This window comes from Saccostrea echinata, unplaced genomic scaffold (assembly GCF_033153115.1).
Source record: "Saccostrea echinata isolate AGI-Se365-2 ecotype Australia unplaced genomic scaffold, CSIRO_AGI_Sech_v1 ptg000054l, whole genome shotgun sequence".
In the NCBI taxonomy this organism is placed as follows: Eukaryota; Metazoa; Mollusca; class Bivalvia; order Ostreida; family Ostreidae; genus Saccostrea; species Saccostrea echinata.
In genome coordinates this window covers 57,700,796-57,721,253 of record NW_026889803.1, presented here as the reverse complement: position 1 = coordinate 57,721,253, position 20,458 = coordinate 57,700,796, and the positions used below count along the sequence as shown (strand labels likewise).

The following is a 20,458-nucleotide window of genomic DNA, read 5'->3' as shown; positions in this document are numbered from 1 at the left end:
ATAATGTATAACTTGAGATCAAATTCTTTTATCTCCCATTGTATTCAAAGAAAGATAATTATATTTGGCATGCATTTTGTGTTTTTATACATGATAATATGAATAAAAATATACAAAATAAAAATTTTGTTCAGTTTCTCTTAAATCAAATGCAGTTTTCTCCCTTTAATGCCATTCTTTTGTTTTCGTGTAAAACTGCATGTGTCTGGACATTAATTTTGTTAACTTGTACATTTAAGACATCAAATTGTATTCTGCTTTCCTGGGGGCTCATGAAAGAAAATATTGGATTTATCTGGTATATGAATATACAGTGGTCTAGATATTCGTACGACTTAATTACTCTGGCACAAAGTGTTGTGTCCAGAATTTCCTCGATATTAACTTTAAAACAGCTGTTGTCACTTGTGACTGTTGAAGTACATGTATAAAGACCATGTCGCCTTGTATAGACGGTTTGTTCCCTTTTTTGGAAGATCCATTGTTCCGTAAATTTTATTTTATTTAAGTAAATTTTATCGGAGGCAAAAAACGAAATAAAACGTAAAGTTGAAATCCTAGCCATGAATGATGAAACTTTTTTTTTTACTGATCGACTTGCTCAGTTGCAGATAAAAAATTCCAACTCCTGTGGTATAATATATACATCTTCAATAGTAGCAAGGACCTATATACTACACTTAGTATATAGGTCCCTGATAGTAATCACAAGTGAAATAATACTACATGTTATATATGTGTGAAATTCATGACTTTGGGGCGGGAGGGGGGGGGGGGGGAGGGGTTTAACAGTGGAAATTATTGGGGGACATCAATAGCAGTGCAATGTAAGTGATGGATACAGACTTCTTTTTTTAATGGTGTTCATGCTAAGATGTCTTGAGACTATGCTATCACAATCTTTGTTATTATCTCCTAGTTCTCATGATTCACTGCATGCAGTGATATTTAAGTTAATTGGATATCTTTATACAATTTCAAAAAAAAGAGGGAGTCTTTTCAGTTTGCATCAAAAATGTTTGTTAAAGGGCAAACCTACAGCAAGCACAATAATTTACATGTCAGAGTTCCGGAAACTGGTCGAAGTTCATGGAAACCAATATTACTGATTATGTTTTGGATTCTCCAAATTGGCAAAAACCCACAGTGGCAATTCTATTGGTCTTGCTTGTCTTAGGTAAAAGAAGGGAGACTGGTCAGGGGTCTCTGATGGTGGGATCTCTGGTTTTAGCCTTAATATAGCTTTTTTGCAGAAAGAAAATACCCTTAGGTGTTAATACATATAAATACATGTAAGAACACACAAATCCAATTTGAAAAAAATACAGTTATTAATTTTGTTTATTTAGTTATTCATTTTGGTTTTATTAATTAAAATATTAATTGATTGTACCAGTAACTAAAAAATAGAATTAGATATCATTTTAGTAAGATTTTCTATTTTAAAACAGTCTAAAACCAAAACCAAAAAAAAGCCAGACACTTTTTAGATTTACTGGACTCATTCAAACTTTAATGGGGATGCATGATGAACTCCATAATTTTTGGAACTCTATCTGCATTAAAACACAAATTATAACCGGTACAGAAATGATAGACAATCTATTTTGTATTGTCAGTTCAGGTATCAAAACTGCATGTAAAAAATTGCTTTAATTTACAGAATTTAGAGGATGTAACTGAGTTGAAAACACAAGGAAGATGGAATATGATGAAAAATTTGCAGACAAGATGGCTGATTTATGTTACAAGAAATATCAGTCATTGCCAAAGAAAGGGAAGCCTCAGAAAGGAAAAGAGTGGACATCGTTATCCTGTGTAGTTATAACAAGTAAGGAAAAAATAAACAACAAATCCATATACTTATAACAAGTAAGAAAAAAACTACCATCAATGATTGACCTATAAATCCTGTATAATAGTTATAACAAGTGAGAATAAAATTCCAGCAGTGGTTTGTTGTCCAAAAATTTATGATGAATTTTAATCTACAAGTTACCATCTCTAATTTGAAAGGATACTTGAAATATATACAGTACATGTACATAAATTGACGTATTCAAAATTTAGCACAATCACTAGGTATTGAGTGGTTGGTGTAATCATGAATTAGTGTTACACACATCCGCGCCATGTATTTTATTTATTTATGATTTATTAATGGTATTCATGAATTAGCGCAATGCTGGCCACGCCGAAGCTGCTAAAATATGAAGCCCGCTTATTTAAGTAACATACAGTATATATATATATTTTTTTTAACTTTCGACAAAAATCTTGATTTTAGCCCATTGCAGAGTTGTCTGAGAAGAATACTATAAATCACCAAATTTTCATGACATTATAGGTTTTTGTTTTTTTTGAGCGAGACAAAATTTTCCCGAATTCTGGTTACTGTTTACATAATCTTTGCTCATAAAAATATACGTGAGAATGAAATATTCATAAGGAGACTGTCTTGCGTATTTAGGTGAAAATTTAGTTCTCACAAAGAATAATAAGTGATTTATAGTAAACAGTAACTCTGCATAGGAGATTACTTGCACACGTACATTTTTTTCTTCAGAAAATCAGGAAATGAGAGTTGTCTCCCTTGGTACAGGGACAAAGTGTATTGGGAAGAGTAAATTAAGCCCCAATGGTAAGTTTCAAAAGTTAAGCTTCAATGATAAGTTATAAGAGTTAAGCTTAAGTGGTAAGTTTAAAACAAAAGTTAAGCCCTAGTAAGTTAAAAAAAATTAAAGCCTCAATAAGTTACAAAAGTTAAGCTCCAATGGGAAGTTAAAAAATTAAACCTCAATGATTAAACTTATGAAAGTTAAGCCCAAATAGAAAGTTTATAGAAAAGTTAAGCCCAAATGGTAAGTTTAAAAAGTTAAGCCTCAATGATAAGTTGTAAAAGTTAAGCCCCAATTGGCAAGTTTTACAAAAAAAAAAGTTAAGCTCCCATGTTAATTATGAAAAGTTAAGCTTCAATTGTTAGTTAGATATGCATGGTAATAAAGCTGTTGAATCAAGCTGAGGTGATATGTATATTTAAGAAATGAATTTAATTTTTGAAGATTCATGAGGACAGGAATTACGACGCTTCACACCGGCATATTTCATGAAGCACGTTAGCCCTTCATGATAAATATGCCAGCGTGAAGCTTCGTAGTTCATGTACCTCATGAATTTTCAAAAATTAAATTCATTTCTTATATTTACATTATTTTCTGATGAGTTACCACAAATTACGCCATTCAACAGTCATTTTTAAAGCAAAACAGTTTGCACTATAGTTTTGACGTCAAGTATGGTATTATGACGTAACAATGGAGATATTCATCCTCATCCATAGTAGTTCATGAGAAAATGAGAAAATGAACTGTCTTCTAATTTGCAAAGAATCTTAAGGAAAAATATTTGGAAATGTAAATATAAAAGCATATCAAAACTTAAAAATTCTGTATAGGCAGCTCTGAACTTATTTCGTTGTATTTTTTTCTCTCTCCATCAATTCTTTTTTTTTTTTTACCAAGATGTATTCTGTGTGAATTTTTGTCGGACCAATAATTCTTATTTGACACATGACCAAACTTAAATAATGATATAAAAGTGTTGTTTGACCTCACTATTGAATGAATGATGTTCAGTTTAACATGTACCAGAAATTCTGTAATAAAATTTAGTTAGTTTGAATTTTTAAACTAGAATTTTAAGTTAATGTCATAACACTCTTTTTCTAGGTGATACAGTAAACGACAGCCATGGAGAAATTTTAGCAAGGAGAGCCTTTCTAAGGTATCATTTTGAATGTGTAGTTTGAAGCAAATGATATTTTCAGAAGTATGATAGAAAAAAAAATCAGGAAAACCTCTCTCTTCCAGATATTTATATGCTGAATTGACGGAAGCCTATAGTGGTAGAAAGAGTGAGATTTTTACTGCCCCAGACATGATGTCCAACAAGTGTGAACTTAAACCAGATGTGCATTTCCATCTCTTCTCCAGTCACACCCCATGTAAATATTTTTTTAAGTAAAACACAACTTACTAAGGCTTGACATGTCTATTTTTGAGGTTTTCTGAAAATTTTAATTGACTTATCATTTCTCACAGTGTTGAAAGTTAACAATGGCAGCTCGTTTTTACAGGAGCACTGAAAATTATACACTGAACATGTATACATGTATCTGATAGATCACAATGCTTTTTAGCTCACCTCAGCAAAGTTGAGCATATGCTATACCCCCTGATTTGGCATCATCTTCCTGATTAGTTGTAGAAGCAGGTCTTAGTCCCTAGTAAATATAAGCACTTTCTGGACCAATCTTGCATGGATTATGCACAATGGGATGTACACTACCAGACTTGCTTCAGATGCAGGATCTCAACCTATATTTCCCTGATGAGAGACCTGGTTAAAGTTTTTGGAGCAGGTTAAAGTTTTTGGAGCAAGTTAATTTTAGGAGGTACTCATTACCAAGTAATTGTAAGCCCTACCTGGACCAAATTTGCATGAATGATGCATACAAGGATTTGAATGCTGAATCTTACCTACATTTTCCAGATATCAAGTTTATGGAGCAGTTTCATTCTAAAGTAACTGTAAGCCCTACCTGGACCAAACTTGCATAGATGATGCATCTTGGGAACACTAGCACACTTGCTTTGAATGCTGGATCTGACCTACATTTATGAAAGAATGTTTACTCCCAAGTAACTATAAACTTTATAGTGACCAGACTTGCATAGGTGATGCAACAAAGGATGCACATTGCAGATGTGCTTTGGATGCTGGATCTGACTTACATTTTCCTAGTGAATGGAACAGGTTAAATTTTCCAAGCTGGTCCATTCCGAAGTAATTATAAACCATATGGTGACTGAACTAGCATTGTTGATACATGTTACTAGGGATGCATACAACCAGATTTGGAAACTGGATCTGACTTAAATTTATAGGGTGATTAAACAGTAAAAGTTTTTGAAGCAGGTCCATTTTCAAGTATCTACAGATCCTACCTGGACCAAACTTGTAAAGGAGTTGTATCTAGAGATGCACACTACCAGAACATTTGTTTGCTGTGAAACCTTGCATTAAAATACTTATAGATAACATTCATTGAGGTGACCTTTGTAATCTTTAATTACAAATCATATGTTTTTCTTCAAGGCGGTGATGCTTCAATTTTCCCCAAAGATGAATTGTCTAGGAGAGAAGAAGTTGACTGGGATTCCTTTTGTTGGCAGTATGGTAGGAAGAGGAAACTAGATACAGAGAGTGACACCATGTCCAAATGTCCTAAACTAGACAATTCAGATAGCAGTTCACTGTGTGAAAGCAGTATGTCAGCAGCCGGGGACATTAAAGCGAGTCCTTTAGATAAAGTCAGAGATATGGATCAGAGAAATTCAAATAACAAAGATGAGAAAAAAATTCAGTCCAAAAGTTCTGATTGTGCATTTATAAGTAACATGTCTTTAGAGCATTCTGTGAAAGGAAACCAGAGTGAGGAACCTCAATCATCCAAGCATCCTGTCCAATCAGAGAGCCTAAAACAGAACGACCAGTATTCTGAGCATTTTATTGGATCAGAATCTCCAAAACATAATGTGCAATCTCAGTGTAAAGACAATTTTGAGTGTAATGAAAAATTTCAGGACAATCAGAGCAGCTCAAAGGGAAATAACCAAATCCAAAATAGACTGCCGGATATTTTTAGGACAGGAGCAAAGCCTGTTGCTGGGGGAGGGGAGGATCCACTCGGGGAGGGTTCAGAATACCACTCGGTTGGTCTTTTTAGAATTAAGCCTGGCAGGGGGGAGAGGACTCTGTCCATGAGCTGCAGTGACAAAATAGCGAGGTGGAATGTCCTGGGATGTCAAGGGGCATTACTCTGTCATTTTCTTCAAAAGCCAGTGTATTTTTCTTCTATTATAATTGGAAGGTAGAGAATCACATCATTTTTTGCAAGAATAGAGGATTGTATCAACAAGTCATTATAGATTTATCTGCAAATATTTACATTTCCAATATCTTTGTCTGAGACAAAATTAAAAATTGTAAAAATACTTTATTTCTACATAAATCTACTGGTTCATCGATAGGCGCGGTTAAAAAAAAAATCACGTGCGGTGCGGGGCGGGACAAATAGAGACAGAAGCGGGGCTATTAGCACGGGAATTTGCAGAATCAGGAGCATGTAAATATAAGGAATAACTGTCAAATTTTTTGGATTCATGACGATGATCAATCGATTGGCTTGCGTGATAATTTTATGCATAAACGCCTTCGGCGTTTATGCAAATTATCACGCAAGCCACTCGATTGATCACATCATGAATCCAAAAAATAAGACAGTTATTCCTTAAATATCCAATGACTTGGAACTGAAAATGAAAAGTTCATGATTTTTTGACAGATGTCCATTCAACCAAAAAGCAATAACGAGGGCAGTAATAGAAAGATCAGAGGGTATTAAAGACCTACCAGAAGATTTTCTTGTCACAAAACCAGCCATTCTACAGTCAAACAAGGTGTTTATTGATGGGAAGGCCTGTGTAGAGAAACAGTCTAAAGGAAAAGTTGTTCCCTCTTCAGCAGGTCTGGATTTTAAAAAAGATGCTGCACCAATGTTACATTTTTTTTAAAAATAAACTTAAGTAAACCTTTATTGCCCAGTATTTTAAAAATGTATTTAAGTAAAAAGATGGAGGACATAACCTGGATCAATGTGTTTGTATTAAGATGATATTTTTCCCCCTTGAGATGCCTTTGTTACTTGTAGCTATTATATGGTGCGATTCCATGGAAACACCTGAAGTTATTAATGAAGGCAAACCACAAGGCCTTACAAAAAAGGACTGTCTTAAAGATCCAGTGAAAGCAAGGTATAAAATCTAGCAGTTTTATCTGTTGGTCTAAGAATGTACTGTACTGTATACTTCATATGCCTTAAGTAGGTTATACATATTGGATCCAGTAATGTTGACTAAAGCATAATTGTATGTTCACCAAATTCTCATCACATTAACTTTTATGAATGTATCCAAGTTTAGCTCTTTGAGGGCAGACAGGGGTACATGTAGTGCTTTGTTAACAAGGAATGTTTGTAAACATACATGTAATAAATCTGTCACAAGATTTTCCAAGCTCATTTTACAAAGTTAAGGACAAGGAAAAGTACGAGATAATTTCTGTGCTACAACTTTTCGAGATTACTTCAAATTTTTTATTGGCAAACAGGAAAGTAAAAAATTTTGTTGGGCCCCAAATCAGAGGCAGCAGTTCAGATGCTTTTATATCATATATAGGAAGCATTACTCATGATGCTCAGGTTATTATTAATTATAAGGCCCTTTGATGATACAAGGAATGCTGCATTGTATCTATGATGTTCCATTAAGTTTGAGTCTTAGCTTATAGTGAAAATTAATTCTTTCTTACAATTCATGGTTTCAGGAGCAAGATATGCAGCAGGGAGTTGTTCAATTGCTTTGTCAGACTTTTGAAGTCTGTTCAAATAGAGAATCTTCCTCACATTAAAAATAGGTAACCTCTTTTCTTTTCTGCTGTATTTAAAGCCATTAACCACTAACCATCAAGATTTTAACGTAAAGGCTCTTTCTAAAAGATACCAGAAACAAACTTATGGTCAGTAAGCAGGATTTGCATTTACTGTGGAATCATTTTAATTTATGGGGTTTAGTTTTTGTGGAACATTGAAAATTTACAGGACTGTTTTAAAGGATGTACCAGTAATTTTGTGGTTAAACATACATACACAGAGCTTGTACTGGTAATTCAATATTCATTGTGATTATAAATTTATGAGTAAGTGGTGCCAACAAAAATTGAACCCCATGATAAGAAATGATCCCATAGTAGACTATATGCAGCTGTTATTAGCTCACCTGAGCCAAAGGCTCAAGTGAGCTTTTCTGATCAAAATTTGTCCGTTGTCCGTCGTCGTTGGCGTTGTTGTTGTAAACTTTTCACAATTTCATCTTCTTCTCCAGAACTACTTGGCCAATTTCAACTTAACTTGACACAGAGTATCCTTGGGTGAAGGGGATTCAAGTCTCTTCAAATGAAGGGCTTTGCCTTCTTCCAAGGGGAGATAATTATGAATTCATGAAAAATTAATGGCATCATTTAAAAATCTTCTTCTCAAGAACCACTGTGCTTGAAAATATGAAACTTATGTGGAATCATTGTGAGGTAGTGTAGATTCAAGTTTGTTCACTTAATGAACCCCAGGGGTATGGTTGGGCCGCAATGGGTGATCAATGTTTTATATAAGAATACTTAAGAAAAATCTTTAAAAATCTTCTTCTTAAGAACAGCAAAGCCATTATTGGTCATATTTATATGCAAGCATCCTCAGGTAGTGTAGATTTAAGTTTGTTCAAATCATGACCCCCGTGGTAGGGTGGGACCAAAATGGGTGATCAATGTTTTACATAGGAATACATAGGAAAAATTAGCAACAGCCATTTTGTGTCATATTTATTCAAAAGCATCCTTAGTAAGTGGAGATTCAAGTAAGTTCAAATCATAACCCCCCTTCCCTTTTATATTTAAACTTTTCAAGACTGAACCGATTCCTGCTTTTTCCTAGCCAAAGTGCTCAGGTGAGCGATGTGGCCCCTTGGCCTCTCGTACATCAAAACCCACTATATCAGTGAGATGCCCAGGTTGCATAATGAAGAACTTATGCGCAGAAATCAACTTTTTTTTCCAGTACTAGAACACCACATGCCAATTATTTAGACTGGAAGATGGCCTCGGAAAATTATCAAAGAACCTGGCAGAAACTCAAAGCATGCTACAATTCCTGGAGCCAGAAACCAGAGGAACTTTTGAAATTCTACTCTGATGTTAGTTAGCAGTATCTGAAAATCTGTGAGGTGATAAAATTTAAATGACAATGGGGAAACTTTTGGCAATCCTGGATCCACTGCATTATCTTAACTTGTTCTACTAAACAGTTCCTCCTTCCCTCTGATTGGACCTTATATGTGCATTAAACAAGGACTGCCTTCATACTTTTGTCCAAGTCTTGAGCAAGGTCCACTGATTACAAGTTAAAGTCCCTCACAATGTTTTATTTACCCTTGATAATTTGTAATGATTAAAGAAAACAAGATCTACTTCACCCTACTTTTATTGAAAAATGTGTCTACATAAAATATGGCAGGATTTGTCTGTGATGTTGAATAAAAAAAGATGTGTACATGTTTATCAAACTGAGACACTCCTAATATGTGGCGTCCTGGTGAAAGGGTCAAATGAAAGGTCAGATTACAAAATGGCTGACTAGTTTTTCTGGCAACACAGATGAGATTTTGACAGATGATGACAATTATTGCCCACTGCCCCTAACAACAAAGGACTAAAGAAATTTCACAACTAAATACTAACTCTTACATTGAACAAACTCTAACCAAGCTTATTACTTCTAAATTATTGCAAAAATCAATGAAAGCACCATAACATGTCTGTTATTACAAACAGAATGTTAGATTTCTGTTGAATAATACTGCATCAATAAATTTTTACTACATTCAGAGCTATAGAATAACAACACATCACACCTGCCCTTGTACACACGATCAACAACGTAACAAAAATAGCATAAAATCTGAAATAAATAAAAATTTGTTCATTTTATACATTCATTTTCTTTTACTTTCTACAAGTAAATTGATATAAAATCTGCACCATGGTGAACTTTTACCTCTCTTATGATAAAAAGCATTTCAAAAATTGATCAAAGCATAAAATACATGTATCACATTCAGTGAATCTTAAAATCTGAACTTAGAACAAAAATCTCTGAGATTCAATAACAAGAAGCTGAGTACAGTTAAAGAATTAACAAACGCATCACAGAATATAAAGAGTCATTTGGAGAGTAGATAACCTTGTAGGATTCCTGCAACTAAATAAAAATTTATCACAGACATTCATTCACCATGTTAAACCACATTACATCAAACCACATCACCTAACCTAAAAATTGGTCAACACTGGGTGATGAGTATGTTCATTTTGAAAAAAAATTAAACCACAACTTCAAAAAAAAAAACTTTACAGTCCAAACAGTATAAAATTACCCTTGTTCTTCAAAACTCCAGTTCGTTTTCTTTTTATGTCAATCTAAAAGGGGGTACTGAAATAACCATATAGTAAATAATTTTTTATGATTACATATTTAAATACATGTATATTAAACATAATTTTGAAAATGTTTAGTAAAACTTCATAGGAAAATGTGTATTTAACAGTAGAGTAACCGCCTTTTACCCTGTGTCTGTAAAAATTAAATGAAGACAAATAACTTGTAATGAAATAAATAATCTCTTTTCATGGATTACTTAACATTGTGAGTCAAATTATGGATGGAAGATGCAGGTTTGAATAAAATGAGGGACTTCTGAGATGAAAGTTGAATTGAAAGACTTGAATGAACGGGACAACTCCTTCTATAGAGACAGTTTGATGTTGACTAAACCTTCACACAGTATAAATAACCAAACAGCAATCAAATATAGGAAATACACATGGGTAATAAATATAAATACACTGAACATTAGTAGTGTGGTCAATACATGGATAGTCTAATATACATCAAAAATTTTAGTTCACTAGGGATACGTTTGACATCTATTACTTGAAACTATACAGGGCCAAAAGTTGATAATTTATACAAAGTTATTATATATTGACTTTTCTTAAAGAGTGGTCTTTAATCAATGTAGTTTCCAAGCACTGGCTGTTTTATCCAGAGTTATGTACCCTTTGACGTCCATTACACTGCATCCGAGAAGGAGTTCACCATATCTATCTCATCAGAATTCAGTCCACTTTTCAGAGTACGTCGCACTACAATTAGAAACTCGGTGTCATTCATATCTACTGTATAAAACTTATAAACATGAACATATTTACATTGAAGACAGTTAACAACACATATACTAAAATTCTTCAATGCATTTAAGAGATGAATTTTCTAAAATAAAGTTTTCCCATGCTTTCAATCTAATGAACACTCAATTGTACATTAATAAACTGACATATCATTTTCACATCTGTTTATATACATTTATATGCAATGGGTAGAGTGAAGACAGGCATAATAAATGCTTGTTATGAAACACATTGTGAATGTTAATTGTACGTCTTTAATACTGGTATTCATTGCTGCCTTATTTTTAGCAGTGCCACTCAACAATTAAATAAGAAAATCTATAAACAGAAAACAACACAATTTTTCATAGCTAAAACAGTCCAATTTACTTTACATGGCCATAAATATACTTTACATAATGAAACTAATACAAGTATTAGATTTAAAAAATATTTCAGACAAAATGCAAAACTAACAACTAGCAACCCAAATTCAGTTCTCATACCATTCCTCATGCCGTTTTTGTCGATCATTTAAATACATGCTGTCTCTTTGGAGCTTTTTAGGAATTTTTTAAAACAATTTTAAATGGGTATAGTTTTTGACCAAGTATTTGGTCAGTCAAAATGTATACTGAATTTCTTTCATTGCTCAACGTTACTGTACGTAGCTTTTTAAATTTTGTGCAACTTCAGGTTATGTGATCAGAATCTAGAAATAGTGAAATATTAAATGCGTATATAAGGTTTTTTGTTTAGCTAAAATAAACTCTAGGAGATTTTAATATCACACATCCAAACTTTAGGTCACTACATAGGAAAATATCTACCAGTTTCTGCATCCCAAACATCATTCCACCCTGAAAATTGGTTTGTTACGATGTCTTACAATGAACCGATTTAATTTATTTCAATTGCTTCACATAGAATTTCTTTTTACCAAACAACAAGCACCATCACCTTGTGATTTTAAGGTTTATCTTACCAGTCTCTGAATTCAGATATATAGGACTTCCTACAGAAACAGAGACATCTACTAATTATTTAGATCATTTAAGGGTCACATGTTAGAGTTGGGAGAATTCAAGAGACATTTTATAAATAAACTTGGTTCTAACAAAAAATCAACGAATGTTTTAATGCTTTCAGATAGATAATCCTTACTATTTCATCTTTGCCAGAATAGTTCTAATTTCTCTACAGTTTCTGCATATTTTTACAAATGAAACTACAGTGACTAGAAAGTAATTCATTACTTAAACTAATACACTACAAAACAAAAATAATCAAACCAGCTCACTGAAAGCATCAATACATTTGAAATAACGGAACACAGAAACTTGTTTAAACTGAGCACGAGCAAACAGCTGGCTGTGACAATGAGATTACCTAAATGTGTTCAGTGTCACTATCCCAAACTGAAAACAAAGCCAATGACAGTATATAAACATTACTAATGGACGATATCAGGTGATGATAACCAAGTCTTTACCTAATGGACATGACAACATGAGAGATGTATTAAATACAATTTGAACTTTTTTTTTGTTTTGACTCAGATGAAAAGTTGATCAAATGAACATGATACAGATTAGTAGATTCTGTAGACAAACTGTGGTTCCTCTATCTAGTATTCATTTTCTACTTCTCTTCTCAACAACATGCAGTGTATCCATTTATCCTTCAATCTTGTTAAATGCAAAAGGTGCAGCTTAAAGTTAGCATACATAAATATTAAAAGGCTTTTCTTGGATACTTTAAAAAATAAGAAATTAATCATCTTGTTATAATAACCATATAGCTTGGTCTACAGGACTGTATTTACATATCTAAATGCATTTAAATTCATATGATCTATGTTTTTTTCAATTTTCTTAAGTTGTATCAGATATTTTAGATAGAATGTTTTTGAAAAAATCTTAGTTGCAATAAAATTTCATGCATGTGAGCAAAGCTCAAATCTTGTATATTGGCTTGTTGAGAAAGCAGACCACCTCATCAACTGAACCTATTCAGGCACATGAGAAAGCAGATTCATAATAAAATGGTCTAGGAACATGATAAAGCAATAATATAAAATATTTCTTGCTGGGATTCCTGAAGGATATCACTAAGTTCAAGGTATTTATGGGCTTTTTTTTTTTAAATTTGCTAATAAAATCTTGGCACCACCAGTTGTAGAAGTTTATTTTCTCAAAATTCTGAAAAAGCAGTATTTCTCTCTTATTAGAAAGCGCTTAAATTGTTATGTTGTACAGGTTAGAGTTTCTGCTCCTGATTACGGTATGCATAAATGATATAAAGGGATTTTACTTATTGATCCTCCTCCTTTGATATGCGAGTTCGGTAGATATTGCTGTTGACAATTTCAGACAGCAAATCACTCCATTCGGCTGTGTTAAACAAGATTTAATTGGAGGTAAAGATGTCATTTATCAGAAAGGCTGCATAGCCATCATGGTTAATGAAACTGTTATCATATTGAAAATAACACAGCTTTTCTGAAAGGAAACTAACAGGCAAAAAAAAGGTTGTTTTTTCATTCAGACTCTCAAGTCAATCATAATTCAATAATGCAATAAAACAAATAAAATCATTTGGAAAATTTTAAGTCCTTCTTCATCGTCCATGAACTTTGCATAAATTGAATGTTCCAAAATATACATTGATTCCTATTGTATGTGCATTAATGCATACATAATTTTTAAAATCTTTTGAGCGCAATTCCATGGAGATGAAGAGTACTTCTCTGAACACTGCACTCGAAGCCTGTCTGACCTCATAACTTAAGTCAGGGGCACCGAAGGGGCAATCTTTACCTGAGCAGGACACTTAATACATTTCTAAAAGTCTGGGGTCTAAAACTGGAACGGCTGGAATTACAGAGGCAATATTCATGACGATATTCAAAACCTATCTGATTTTCTACTGATTGACATACCTTCAGGTACTCATTTGTAAATATAAAGTGTGGCTTTCATACCATTGGATGTAAGAATATTTCAGTCATTTATTCTACAATTATTCAAATTAATCAATGAATTTAAGAACCAATGATGGACACAATGATACATACAAGATTTTCGATGTCTGCTTGCTCGTTTTCTCTCCCTGGGGGCTCTACTTGATGCTGCAGTTGCTGTTCTCACACACGCCTCTAAAATCTCGTCATCTCCAGTGTCATACATCTCCGAGTCTGTGGTAACACACCCTCGAGATGATGAAAACTTGGAATCAACTGAAAAAAGAACAAGACATTTTCATTTACATAATATTGAAAATACAATTATGGAATCTAAGCATTCTATAATTGCATCCAGTACATATTTTAAAATTCACTCTATTGTTAAAATAACACTAAATGGAAATCGTTGATAATCCCTTACGTGGTCCTGATCTTCGACTGCGACTTTTCAGCCCCGGAAGACCCCTATCATCACAACTTGTGTAGCCATTGGACAGAAGTTTGTGCAAGTTAGCATGGTCCTCGCTCATGTTCCCATCGTCCTTAGACCGACTTCGTGAAAAGTTGGCCGTCTAAACACAAAAAATGGAATAATTAGAATCTTGTAATTATTAAAATTTATTTCTTTCAATCACTCACTTCAAATATAAGCACAAAAGAAGTTCACGTTTCTTCTCAACATACATCAACAATCATTTTTCCCCTTGTCTTCTTTCTTTCTCTCTGATTTGCCTTCTTTGCCAATTGCTGCAGTACTTTCTCTCTTGTTGTTCTGTATTCCAGTGCAAATTCACTCACAATTTTACAAAATGAGTTCACTTTCATGTCTTTAGCAAAATGTACAGGAATTCCCATGTATAGGAGCAGTTTATGATAACGATTGATCACCCGCCTGAACACAATCTCTAGAATCATGATCCTCTGTGCTGCATCAGCTAGGAACTCAGATAACCTGTTCAAAATTATTACCACATTCATAACTTAATAATAATTTTTTATAAATCTTAAATAAGGACATATTTTATCAACTAAAACATAAACACAGTATTCCATACTTGTACAATCTCTCTTTAAAATAGAATGAAAAAAGAGGTTTTAAAAGATATTTTAGACACCATCATCAATGAGAAATATTACATTGAAACCTAGCCCCTTCTTTTAAGAACTACTTTGATTTGAGGTTGAAGTAGGAGTCACCCTTGTGTTTAGCCATTTCACAAAATAGATCCCCCACATATTCTGAAACTTGGCCCTTTATAATAAGACATACATTGTCTTGAGGCTGAATATGGATCAACCCTCATTTTTAGCTATAGTACAATACAGATCTTAGACATTACCGTAAATCTGGAAATTTTTACGTCGATTTATTTTTGCGAATCTGGGTCAAAAAGATGTTGATTAATTTTTACGTTTTAAAATTTTGCGAATTGTCATTCACGTTCAAAATAAAAAGCACTTAAAATTTTCATAACAGTTTATAAGTTACGAATGTGCAATGAATTTTGCATGTACATGCCATCTCCTTTCTTTCGTTGGATTGCATTATACACAAGACTATGTTCTCCGGTAAGATTCTGTCGTGCTAGGGATTTGTTGTTAGATAAAACAACTGGACTTTCTTTCTTGGAGAATTAATTTAAAAGAGACCTACTGCCTGTCAAACCATCCGGCGATATTGAATGTAGTTATTTTCATGGGTAATTTTCTTGTAGTATAAACAGATTTCTTAAAATGACCATTGCTTACGAACACTTGTTCACCGGGTTAAAAAAAGCTGTCAGCAAAATTTTTAGTTATATTATTTGTTGTTGATTTATTTTTAAGAAAAATATTTTTGCGAATGCAATGCAAGCGCAAATTTGCTAAAAATTTATCTACAGTAAAAATTTCCAGATTTACGGTATACTGAAACTAAGACATACTTTGACTTGAAGTTGGAGGTGGAACTCCCCCCTTAAACTGTGTTTAGCTATAGCACAATACAGATGTTCAACATTATACTGAAGCTAAGGCATACTTTGACTTGAAGTTGGAGGTGGACCTCCCCTCATGTTTAGCTAAAGTACAATACAGATCTTACACACAAAACTGAAGCTATGACATACTTTGACTTGAGGTTGGAGGTGGATCCCCCCTCGTGTTTAGCTATTGCACGTAAGTGATCCCAGGATGCCTTACAGTCTCCCTTTAACTTCTCCAGCTTGCGCTCCAACTCATCCCAATCTACCTGTAAAATGTAATTCAACTTAGTCACACACTGTTAAGGTTAGAGAAAATTCATGGTATTATAAACTTCATTTGAGAGAGCTGAATGGGTCTTCCAGAACAATTGCCAATTCCTCTTCACTGAAAAAGGCAAGTCACTGATTCTATTTATGATTAAAGGACTCTGTGTCTTGCATGACTTACCATAGAACAGCAAGCCAGTTATTTGGGGGAATGTTTGCTAAAAAAAGTGGACCAATGATTTTGTCTGTGAGTAAAGATTAGGTAAGAAATGGGTTTAGCATCTCTAGGGACCAGTATCAAAGCACGGATCTGCTGTGCTGTAGAATGGTTAAACATCCTAGAATTGTACACAAGTGCTCCTGTCTATAATTACAGGTATGTTTTTTAGACAGGGATTACATACCCTAGAACAGCGAGCCAGTGCCCCTATCTCGGAATACAGGTCTGTTGTGTCAGGGTATTGTTCGATGATGATGGCACACAAATGATGGAGTAAAGAGTGTTTGTGAACAGTATCTTTAACTTCTGGAATTTTTGCCAAGTATTCAATACTGAATCCCCTGGCCTGAAATAAATGAATATAATTTTTTTTAAATATAACTTTTTTAAAATATAAAGTTAGAAGTTTACATAAACTACTTCTTAATAAAACAAAACTCACCTGAGCACCATTAAGGAAGTTTCCAATTGTTAATATCACAGACAAAATACATTTAAATGTTTTATTCTTTTTCAGTTCATCAATGCCTTTTTTCAAATCACAAAGTGGATCAGATATTTCCTGCAAAAAAAAAAGAAGTCATTATCATGTTCTGTATCTTCGACCACAACTTATTAAATATTTCAATTTTTTTTCATTTAAGATCTGTGGATTCATATTTGTCTTTTTTTTTATCATAATATATTGGACTTACTGTTTCTATAATGAACTCACCGTTTCTATAGTTTCATAGTCAAGTTTGAAGAGCCAAAGAGAGAGTCGAGCCTGCAACTCGCTAATGGAGGATAGAGTGAGAAGGAACTGCTCAGCGGTTCCCAACGGGATATCTGGGTTAGCCATCTGGGCCTCCAAAATGTTTGTCTTTTCCTCTGCTGTTGGGATCATTCCAGTGAGAATTTTCTGAAAAGGAAACGAGTGTTATAAGTTCATGAAAGTAGCATGGCAATTTTCCTATTACATGTATCTCCTATCATATTTTCTGATTGTGTCTATAGATAAAATATAAATTTCTACATATCTATCTGACTTCCACTGGTAAGGTCATAATTGCATGATTATAAAGAATCCAAATAGATGTTTTTCTTCTGGAATAGTAAGTTCCACAATAACATTACTTCTGTTCAAAGAACAATGTGCTCCTATTACCTCTATGCCTTCTCTGTTCATGATGGCATTATCCATTTTCAAAATGGCCGCCTTGATAGTTCTGGGTGGCGGCAGCACTGTAAGACCAATGTTTATGGCATTTGATCGTTTGGCATCTAGCACAGTGATTTCTTTCTTGCCTGTTGTTTCCTGACGCTAAAATTATTCAAAATTAAATTTAGAGTTTATCAAAATTTAAACACATTAAGAACATAAATTTTGATTTATATAACTTTCGCCTTTTCTTTAACCAAATCATTATAAAATTCATAAAATGTCATGAGAAAAAGCTTTATCAATATTTATGACATGAAAGAAACAGTAGTTTTTTAAACAACTTTCTGAATACTCTTCTTTAATCAGAAAAAAATTTACAGATATTAGAGGAGACTCAAGAGTTTGGATACATGTAGATTAAGAGAATTAAGAGCTGAGAAACAATATGGAGAGGTGCTTAAAGATAAGGCAATTAAATTTCAGGTACAGCTTTATCTATATAACATAAAGTGCTCAGGACTCAGAGTAATTACTGTGATGTTTAAAAAAGAGGACACTTGGGGAAGGCTCTAAACTGGTACATAATATAATGAGTGAAATACAGTAATATTTCATTAATCATTAAAAGGTTGAGTAAGAGTTATAAGTTGAAGAAATTAGTATTTAAACAGTTATTAGTAATACATGAATTAAAGAGACAAGCAAAATGAGTGTTATGAAAGATGTTTGGATAAGTATAGCATTTATTTTATTTAGTATATCAATTCTAGAGTACATGTATATGAAACAAAAACAAGGGACAAGGCCTTGTGAAAATATCGGAGAGGAACAATTCCAGTGAAAGGACCCAACACCTGATGATAGTGCTGTTTTATACAGAGATTTATTAATGAGATCTACAGAATATTATGGGAAATAATTTTTGAGAATTTTACTTGATTCTTTTATTTTTCCTTACCGATTCCTGTGCGTGTTAACAAACACGCCAATACACATGCACAATTAGCCAACAACATTATAGAACCATGGAATGTGTGTCAGCGATGAGTTAGCACAGCATGAAATAGAAAGACAATAAAATCCAACATCAGTGCATGTACAGCAAAATATTCAAAGCTTCACACAAGAGTGATACTAGTATTGAGACCCAATTCTTCAATAAGCCTTTCGTCATTTATCTTTTTTTTTAAAAATATATGTATATTGCAAGATACATTAATAATACATCTAACCATTTATTTATAAGTTCATTTTAGTCTACAAATTAGTAAACAACATCTAATAATTATGCAAATTTATACATTCTTGTAAATGACCATATCTTATAAAATTGTTATTTTGTTGATATTCTTTCTAAAGAATGGAGTATGTACATTTACATGGTAAATTTCATTATATAAATTAATATCTACCTTTTTGATTACTTTATATGAAAATGGTTAATGCAAAACAACAAAGACTGAGCAGTGTTCCCTAGCTTAAGCCTCTAACATTATAAAACTGACCTTTTTGTTGATTTCACTGCTCCTGGTCTCAAACAGGTGCTCTAGTTTATCTGGATCCACCTTCACATTCACAATGTCCTTCCAGATTGTTTCTCCTTTGGTAGAAGGATGAGGTGCTTCTGGCTGAACAGTCCTCCAGTGAAGTTTTATAGTCTTTTTCACTTTCTTCAGATTTGCCCCTGGAGCTGGTGGAAGGTTTACCTTTGGTAGATCATGTATTGGGGATACCCCAGGGGGAGGGGGTGGGGGAGGAATTCCTCCTAGAGGAGGAGGTGGTGGAGGAGGAGCTTCAAAGGGTGGTGGAGGGGGTGGGGGTATTCCACCAATGGGTGGTGGGGGAGGTGGGGGTACCATCCCTGGTATCCCTGGGGGAGGAGGAGGACCCAATGCCAGATTAAATGCCACTTTAGGAGGTGAAAACACATCCTCATCCTCAGAATCCTTGAGATCAGTAAAATCAACATCCTTAATTTTCAAAGGTCTGTGTAATTTTTGTAATAATTTATCCCACTGTATGTCACTTTCTGTCTTTTTCACTTCAACTGGTGCGGCTGGTTCCGTTTTTTTCACAGATGTTTGTTGTTGAAGACCCTCTTTGGCACGACTGATTAACCCTGACTTATCTCCTACTGGTGCCTGCTTTTCTTTTGACTCAGTTACACCTGGCCCACTGGAGAATTTGTCAATATGATCTTTGAGTCTGTTATCTTTTTCTTCAATTGTCTCTATGGGTTTGGGAGGCATAAGAGAATTTCCTATGAGTCCCTGCTCCAGAGTTTCCTTTCTCTGGGTAAGGCTAGTGTCCCCCCTAATGGAGGGGTGCCTTTTAAGGACCCCTGGTTCTGGTATCTCTTCTTCTTCATGTTCTTTCTCCTTTTGTTTTTTCATGTACATCAGCCAGCGACTATTACTAGACATGTCCTGTGGCAGCCCATTCTCCTCCAACATACCGTTCTGATTCTGATTGAGCGTGTCATTGATTTCGTTATTTCTAGAGTCCAGATTGTTTTGTTGACTGTGAGATGCTTCATCATTGCTGTTGTAGCCAGATTCTTTAGAGATTGTGTCCTCAGGTTTCTGTGGTTGTAATAAAGGCTTCTGTTGTCCTCGTCTTTTGTCATGAACTAAAATTATACAATTAACAGTGAGTGGCTGAAATATTGTTAAAATCCAAAGCAATATACATGTATAACAAACTTCATCATCTTTTAGGTGGCTTGAACAGAAATATGTAGTTGAATATCAATTAACATTTCTTACAATTCCATTGAATAAAGCTCTGAAAATATCAATCTGGCCATGCAGATCTTAGAATACAAGTATTTCAGATCATGCAGAGTATGAATTGATTGTCAGTGCATGCTTATGCTTATTATAAAGTACATGATAAGAAAGGGGTATTAGGAAATATATACAGGGTATAATTTTATTCAGGTTGAATTTTTAAAATTGTGAAATAAAATAGAAAGTTTGTGCATATACAAATGTAAGTCTCAT

General features: G+C 33.8%; 2 protein-coding genes across 10 annotated transcripts in view; one reads left to right on the top strand and one right to left on the bottom strand.

Moving 5' to 3' along the window:
- Positions 1-395: 395 nt before the first annotated feature.
- Positions 396-9,137, top strand: LOC133206065 (tRNA-specific adenosine deaminase 1-like). The gene is made up of 10 exons (XM_061341992.1): positions 396-455; positions 1,664-1,831; positions 2,567-2,641; positions 3,729-3,783; positions 3,870-4,003; positions 5,158-5,932; positions 6,407-6,588; positions 6,773-6,875; positions 7,447-7,536; positions 8,729-9,137. Exons 2-10 carry the CDS (start codon positions 1,702-1,704, stop codon positions 8,871-8,873), a joined length of 1,689 nt encoding a protein of 562 aa, XP_061197976.1. The 5' UTR covers positions 396-455; positions 1,664-1,701; the 3' UTR covers positions 8,874-9,137.
- The window catches only part of LOC133206059 (FH1/FH2 domain-containing protein 3-like), a 52,461-nt gene continuing 41,138 nt past the window's right edge, over positions 9,136-20,458 (bottom strand). For 6 of the 9 annotated variants that reach the window (XM_061341966.1, XM_061341975.1, XM_061341971.1 and 3 more), the window contains 10 exons: positions 18,962-20,085; positions 17,460-17,615; positions 17,028-17,213; positions 16,755-16,874; positions 16,497-16,658; positions 15,970-16,091; positions 14,546-14,813; positions 14,283-14,433; positions 13,973-14,134; positions 9,136-10,872 (listed from right to left, as the gene is read on the bottom strand). In XM_061341966.1, the coding sequence (XP_061197950.1) occupies positions 10,799-10,872; positions 13,973-14,134; positions 14,283-14,433; positions 14,546-14,813; positions 15,970-16,091; positions 16,497-16,658; positions 16,755-16,874; positions 17,028-17,213; positions 17,460-17,615; positions 18,962-20,085 (2,525 nt within the window). In that variant the 3' untranslated portion in view covers positions 9,136-10,798. Of the gene's footprint in view, positions 10,873-12,285; positions 12,315-13,715; positions 13,770-13,972; positions 14,135-14,282; positions 14,434-14,545; positions 14,814-15,969; positions 16,092-16,496; positions 16,659-16,754; positions 16,875-17,027; positions 17,214-17,459; positions 17,616-18,961; positions 20,086-20,458 lie in introns of all 9 variants that reach the window. The other 3 variants (XM_061341969.1, XM_061341970.1, XM_061341968.1) reach the window with 3 other exon arrangements.

What these genes read in the sequence shown, in the direction of transcription:
- LOC133206065 (XM_061341992.1), top strand. Translation starts at nt 1,702, where the DNA reads ATGGAATATGATGAAAAATTTGCAGACAAGATGGCTGATTTATGTTAC. An exon ending in CTTCTCCAGTCACACCCCAT is followed by an intron (nt 4,004 to 5,157) that starts GTAAATATTTTT and finishes TTTTTCTTCAAG; the next exon opens with GCGGTGATGCTTCAATTTTC. An exon ending in CTTCCTCACATTAAAAATAG is followed by an intron (nt 7,537 to 8,728) that starts GTAACCTCTTTT and finishes TTTTTTTTCCAG; the next exon opens with TACTAGAACACCACATGCCA.